General features: G+C 36.3%; 1 protein-coding gene across 1 annotated transcript; it reads right to left on the bottom strand.

The window, feature by feature from the left end:
- Positions 1 to 315: 315 nt before the first annotated feature.
- On the bottom strand, positions 316 to 7083 carry ing4 (inhibitor of growth family member 4). Its single transcript, XM_015370787.1, has 8 exons — positions 6996 to 7083; positions 6495 to 6566; positions 5331 to 5497; positions 5128 to 5242; positions 4932 to 5043; positions 4693 to 4837; positions 468 to 529; positions 316 to 375 (listed from the first exon to the last, which is right to left on the bottom strand). The coding sequence occupies exons 1-8, from the start codon at positions 7030 to 7032 to the stop codon at positions 336 to 338; spliced, it is 750 nt and encodes a 249-aa protein (XP_015226273.1). The 5' UTR covers positions 7033 to 7083; the 3' UTR covers positions 316 to 335.
- Positions 7084 to 7129: the final 46 nt, after the last annotated feature.

Below are 7129 nucleotides of genomic sequence, written 5' to 3'. Positions count from 1 at the left end.
ATGTGAATACAGTATTGTTTAATGTTACAACTACAAAATCAAAAGGGCCAGCTGTAGTGTATATTAGTAATGTGGACAAAATAAATGAAAAAGTCACAAAAAGAGCACCAAAGATAGCTAAATTAAAAAAAAAACATTTTCTATTAAAACAAAAATTAAATACGTTTGTAACCACCTGGCTCCTTCACACGCATCAGACCAAGGCAAGGATGTAAAACAAAAAGTAAAAAGCACCAAATGTCAAACATAAATGTGAAGCTAAAGATGTATTAACAAAACTTTTTTTCATGTTCCATTCAATGGATCTTTATTTTGGTCCTCAGTGACCAGTTGAATCACTTTCTCTTTCTGTCTTGAGAGCAGCGTGGGCAGTACCTGCAGAAGGAGAATAAATGTAGTTAAGGTCACCTGTATGAACTCTAAAACATTTCTGCTACACACAGTGATGACAAATTGATTTTCCTCACCATTTTCCCCGTGGTTTGGTTGTTAAGCCCACACATGCAAAATGGAACCACTCGATGGAGCACTGAAAAGGAAATTAAAATACTTTTACTCGAGCACAGACGAAACAATTGGACTAAACCAAGCTTTTCAAAAGATGCAGTGAAGAACTGAAAGTTCAAAGTTGTATTTTTTAAGGATATGGCATAGGCCTTAACAACTTAAAATACTTAAAAATATATTTGCATCCAATAAATATATCAGACATGAAAAGTATATACATCCCTGTTTGATTTCCAGTTTTTATTATCTAAATAAAAACTTAAAACACTGTGGTTGCAGAAACGTGTACCCCTGTCTGTGTTTTCGTAATTAACCACTATAATGAAACTGAGATTACTTTAGAGCCATGATTTAAAGTAACCTACTAAACCCAAACATATAACACCACCTTTAGCAGTGTTTTCTAGCTCAGACATTTCTATGTTGAGATGCATGCATAAAACCTTTTTTCATGTTTTACAAAATATCAGAGCAAATTTAGAACAAACTTACAGAATAATTTATTTATCATACACAATATGTAAATCCCTTTTCTAAACTTGTGCACTGTTAAGCTCTTAACAATAAAATGTAATCCTCAAGTCAAGTTTAGATCTCAATAAATCATTTTTTAAATGCATTCTATGTGACCAGGTTTATTTGGTTTAAAAGCAATCACTGGGACACAGCATTGTTAGCATGTGGCTACTGTTGTTGCATATAATTTACTTCGCTGCAGAATTCCATTGTTTGCATACTTTCAGCATGTCTGACAATCAAAATGTGGCAGTAAATAGATGTTTTTGGCTGAGTATTTTTGCAAAGGCGAGTGGGCGATTAATGCCTAGTCAAGATGCTCCTTCCTGATAGATTAAAATCCAATAAGGCAGGTCAAAAAGTGATTCAACCAAGAATTAGTTTAAGGCTGTTACGTGTATTTCATTCAAATGCGTGTATTTTCACAGACAGCCAGTTTACATGCAAAGTCTATGGTGTTAACCGCATCATCACTGGATATCTTCACATCAGGTGAAGCTTGTCTTTGAGTTGAATGCTGACACCAACCCAAAGCGGCAGACGCCAAAGCTAGGAAGTCTCAATTTGTCCTCCACCAATCAGAGAAACTGATCTGGGAGCTGGCTGAGAGATGGTCACTTGATCCAAGCCGTGATCACTCCTCCTGCAGCAGTGTTAGCATAAAACTATGAAAAATAAATAAACATATTTATAATAGGGTTACACTGCACTGCATTTACATAAAAGGCTAGGATAATCATAGTTTACTGATGTATAAGGGGACCCTTTGTAAAGCTAGAGCAGCCTATTTGTCCTCATTAGTGAAAGGAGAATAAGAATAATCCTAGATATCTTTTTAATACAGTTGCCAAACTCCCCCAGAGCCATAGCTCTGTTGAACCGTCCATCCCACCTGCTCTTAGCAGTAATGATTTGATGGGATTCTTTATAAATAAGATTGATCTTATTAAAAATAAGATCATTAGCACTCCTCTAACTACTACTGGTTTATCTCTGGAAGGCGAGGCAGTATCTGAGGTAGCCATAGAATATTAACCGGGTTCAGACTGCTTTGATCGAGTTGAACTTTCAGACTTAAAAAAATCTGTTGTCTTAATCTAAGCCTTCAACTTGTATGTAGGTTATTTAAGGAAGTATTCCCTTTGATCTCGTCCTCCATTTTAGATGTGATTAATCTATCTCTGTTACAGGGATATGTACCAAAGGCTTTTAACGTTGCTGTAATTAAACCTTTACTTAAGAAACTGTCTCTTGACCCAGATGACTTGGTCAATTATAGACCTATCTTCCTTTCTAACCTAAAATTCTTGAGAAAGTAGTTGCCAAAACAAGTGTGCTACCACTTACACAATGATGAACTTTTTGAAGAGTTTCAGTCTGGCTTTAGAGCTCATCATAGCACTGAAACAGCTCTGGTGAAAGTTGCTAATGATATTCCCATGGCCTCAGATAATGGACTTGTATCTGTGCTCGTCCTGTTGGATCTTAGTGCTGCATTTGAAACAGTTGATCATAATATTTTTTCAGAAAGACTTGAATATTTTTGTAGGAATTAAAGGAACAGCACTAGACTGGTTTAAATCTTAGCTATTTGATTGATTTCAGTTTGTTCACATTAATGACAAATCTTCCTCATGCTCCAGGGTTACCTGTGGAGTACCACAGGGATCAGTGCTAGGACTAATTTTCTTTAATATATATATGCTCCCAATCGGTAGTTATTAGACAGCATGGGATTAATTTCCACTGTTATGCTGATGTTTCGCAGCTCTATCTGTCTTTAAATCCAGATGAAGCTAACCCATTACATAGATTACAGGCATGTCTTAAAGACATAAAAACCTGGATGACTCTTAACTTTCTGCTTCTGAATGCAGAAAAACAGAAGTTATAGTATTTGGACCAGAGTCTTTGAAAAAGAAGCTGATTAGTCAGTCACTTCATTTGGATGGGATTAAACTGATTTCAGATAATAAAGTAAAATACCTTGGTGTTATTTTTGATCAGGACTTGTCATCTAAATCCCATTTCAGAGAGGTTTCTAGAATTCCATTCTTTCAGAATGCAGAATATTGCAAAAATTAGAAATATCCTGTCCAGGGGTGATGCTAAGAAAATAGTCCATCCATTTGTTACTTCAAGGCTGGATTATTGTAATTCTTTACTATCAGCAACGTTTACAAACTGTAGTTAAAAGCCTTCAGCAGATCCAAAAATGCTGTAAGATATATTTGCATTTATTATCCTGGTACCTGCAGTTTGTGAAAAAAATGTTAATATCTACTTCCAGTTGCCCCAAACAGTAGCAGAACCCCGCAGCTGCAGCTGGATTCCCAGTGAGAGTGAACCGCCAGTATGTAGCGATCTGTGCAGCTCCAACAGCGCAATAATGTTTTATGGCAGGATGGTAATCTTGATGCACTGACTGCACAAACGATGTTTTGAGGGGTACTTTCTCACATAAAAATATAGTGAAACTACTTTTTACCCACTTATCAAAGCAAATGTAGCAAAGTCTGGCATTGAACGCAAGACCATAAGCATCAGAGGCACCTGTACACACCTTACTGGACATCTGACCTTAATGTTGACAAGCATTAAAACTGAAGTAGCAGAAGCTTAATATTGCTTTAGGTGTGAACGTAGCATGAGAGTGGTCTGATCATCGGAACTTAAATATTTTTTCAACTGTTGTAAAACCGTTTTAAATTAATACCTCCATCAACCTGAAATCTTAAAACTTGCAGGCCCAAAATTTTCAGTTTTACATTCTGGTACTTGCAGCTTTTACCTTATACATAAATAGCGCTTTATGTTCACTTTCAGTTGTTCTGAATGCCAGCAGGAAATCACAAAGAACCTAGCCGGTTGGAGGGGCTCTCATTTGGGATTCCTTGTGCTACCGCCAGCTGCTATGCTGGGGTCTACGGCTCAGGATAATAGAATACTTCAATGTATGATCAAAATCCTGATGAACCAACTGCATCAATAATATTTTGAGGTGTACTTTCTTGCTAAAGAATGACTTTTTTCCCCTCACTCATCACATCAAATAAAGCAATGTCACGACTGCATCTATCGTCGAACATACAAAATTCAGCAAAGGAAGCTCCTTCCAACGCGTCAGAGGCATCTGTGCATCCTTTCTTTAATAAGAGTCTCACTGCTATATGCTTGCACATAGCAGAGAGCACAAGTTGAGGCGTTGGTCTCTTTGATGCTCTAAACGCACACGGTCTGAGCACAGTATTACAAAACCACAATTTTTCACTAAGGTTTTTTGGTCACATCATATGAGCCACTGTAGCTACAATATATATGTATGAACTGCAAGTATTGTAGGAAATACAATTGAAAGGGAGAAAAAGATTATTGAATATTTCATAAACTGCAAGTTTTTAAATTCATCTGAGCTATTTGCATTTTTCTAATCTTAGAGAAAAACCTCTTATGATCAGCAACTAAATACAATCCAAATGCAAAACTGATGCAATTGGCTCTGACTAAGTTGTGCTAATAAATAATATTTAAATCCAATACATGTATTTGCTAAAACAAACCAACTGTGCTCACTACATACAATCATGTGTCAAATAAGTTCCTAATGGGTGAACATCTGTTCCACATAAAAATCGATTTAGTTCTGTTCATAGATTAAACCAAACTCACGTCGGTGTTGTCACAGCCAATCATCTCGCCATAGGACACCTGATGGCACAAACAGTAGGTGGGTTCATTTGGGTCCACAGGCATGTCCAGCACATCGGATGGATGAACGTTGCCAAAGTTGGATGAAGGGCTGTTGAATTCCCCTCTAATAGGATGGAGAGAAAACATCAAATGAGTTTTCTTCTGGGTTTGAAACACAAAATCCATACACAAGGATTAGCAGCAGATCTAAAACATACTGCTGAAAAAGTTTGACTTTCTTCTGCGCACTCTTGGGACTTCCATCTTCATCTGAGCTCTTCACTTTAGATCTTGTCTTAGCAGCCTTCTTCTCCTTCTGTCTGGATTCTCCTGAAATCACACACATGTTACAAAACTCTTCCAGTCATCAACACGCACACTAAAAAGGAGTGAATACAAAGGACACATACGGACCTTTCTTTCCTTTACTGGAGGTGGAATCATAGTCAGTGCTCTCAATCTGTTTTTCTTTCAGATCAGCTTCAAATCGAGCCAGGTCTGTGTCAAGGCGGCGGATGTGTTTGTCGACCTGACACAAAAAAAATATCTCTTTAGTAAGCTGATTTCTGATGTATAATTTCAATTTATTTTTTTCTTTTATTTAAAGATGTACCAACCATTTCATAGGTCTGCATAGCCAGCTGCACCTTATCATCCCCAAACTCCTTGCATTTGCTGTAGGACTGCTGAATCTGCCTCAGTAGGGAGAGTTTTTGCTCAGATGACAGAGTCCGGGCGTTAGACGTGTATTCTTTAGCCAGAGAGTCAATCTGTCCTTTTAAGTCTAAATGAAATAAAGATATATTTTAAGTTATATTTTTCAACATTTATGTCTAAAATGCATCTAATGGTCATTAAGAATGCCATTTGTTACACAGAAATAAATTAATAAAATTGTTTTTGGGAAAAGAAATAATTTCAATAATAAAAAAAAGTGTAAAACTTGTTTCAATTCTTTGTATAAATAAATTAAGCATAATGTTAATTGTTATTTAGTCTCTGAATCAATATTTTGTGAAACCCCCTTTTGCTGCAATCAAACCTCCATCCTAGAGGGATTTTGGATTACAGTAGGTCTCTCCCAGCCTTACACATCAGAAGGTAGGGTAGGTATATTTGTGAGGTTATGTTTATAAAATGGCAAATGTCACAAAATCTCAGCTGGATTTAAGATCAGGACTTTTTTTGATGCTTTGCTTTCATTAATCATTCATTTTCTGTTGGCTGCACTGATATAAAAAACGAAAGAAAAAATAATCAGAACATATTTGCCTTCGTCAATATCTTGTTCTAAAGTTCTGAGGGAAAAAATTGATATATCTCTGCAGTGCATTTATTTTTGCTGAAAAATAGTAAGAACTAATGACAAATTTGAGTGACATTTTTTTTCTTAAAATGTCATTTTTTGGTTAAGAAAACATACATCTTAAAACAAAAGGTTGCATTGCTTTTTTGCTCTAATCAAATATGTAAAGCTTCAAGGAAATTGAAAACTACGAAACTCCAGATCTTCAATTAACAAAATTGATTTGAATTAGTTGTAACAAAAGAAGAACAAAAATCAAGTTTATTAGCTCTTATCCCTGATGGGACCTAAAAAAAAGTTCTTACAAAAACAATAAAAATGGACAGTGCTGACTGTGATAAATTCACTAAAATGGAATTTTACATTTTTAATATGTAATCCACTATTCAATGGATTTTGTGATTAAAGGCGACTTTTACTTCATGGATTCTGCCTGTTTTCGCATTAAATTGGTTTCACTGCAGATCAGTCTCACCCTCTGTGCGTTGATCGAGATCTCTCATCAAATTAAAGTTCCTCTGCAGCTCGAAGGGAAGGTTTTCTATACCTGAATGGATGAAGATGGAAAAAAACCCGACATGTTTAATCGCAGCATCATTGAGAATCAAAGAAAATGATGCGAGCGATAGCCAGCCAAGTGTTGGACATGAAATGCATTGATTATTTTTTGAGTTTATTCAACGAACATAACACATATAGCTGTATGTGTGGATTTAGATAGTTTGAAATGCATAAATTATTGAAGAACTGCCTGTGTGGTTAGGGAACTATTGCAGCATCATTTTAGCCGCGCTGCAAGGCGCTTCTCCAGGAAATAGACAGAGCCCAAACGGACTGACCGTTGTGGAAACGTTATGGCGTTCAATTCCATGTAAAACCAGACACGCGCTATAAATTATAATTATATACAAAGCATGTGTTGACTAAATTATGCTAAGCATGTAGAAGATGGTTTAAAGCCGTATTTATAGCTTACTGTCCAAATAATGCTCCAGATACATGCCCGCCGCCATCTTGGAAAGGGTAAACAACGCAGCTTCCGTTTGGAAAAGGACCAAACAGGGCTTTTTAGGAGAGAAACTTTGCCTTTATGTCTAAAGTATTCACATA

Source organism: Cyprinodon variegatus, unplaced genomic scaffold (genome assembly GCF_000732505.1).
Source record: "Cyprinodon variegatus isolate N-32 unplaced genomic scaffold, C_variegatus-1.0 Scaffold48, whole genome shotgun sequence".
NCBI lineage: Eukaryota > Metazoa > Chordata > Actinopteri > Cyprinodontiformes > Cyprinodontidae > Cyprinodon > Cyprinodon variegatus.
This window is presented reverse-complemented; position numbering and strand designations above follow the sequence as displayed.

Coding starts and splice junctions, on each gene's coding strand:
- ing4 (XM_015370787.1), bottom strand. CDS start 7,032: ATGGCGGCGGGCATGTATCTGGAGCATTATTTGGACA. Junction 6,567..6,995: donor TCTGGAGCATTATTTGGACA/GTAAGCTATAAA, acceptor TCATCCATTCAG/GTATAGAAAACCTTCCCTTC. Junction 4,838..4,931: donor AAAGTCAAACTTTTTCAGCA/GTATGTTTTAGA, acceptor CCATCCTATTAG/AGGGGAATTCAACAGCCCTT.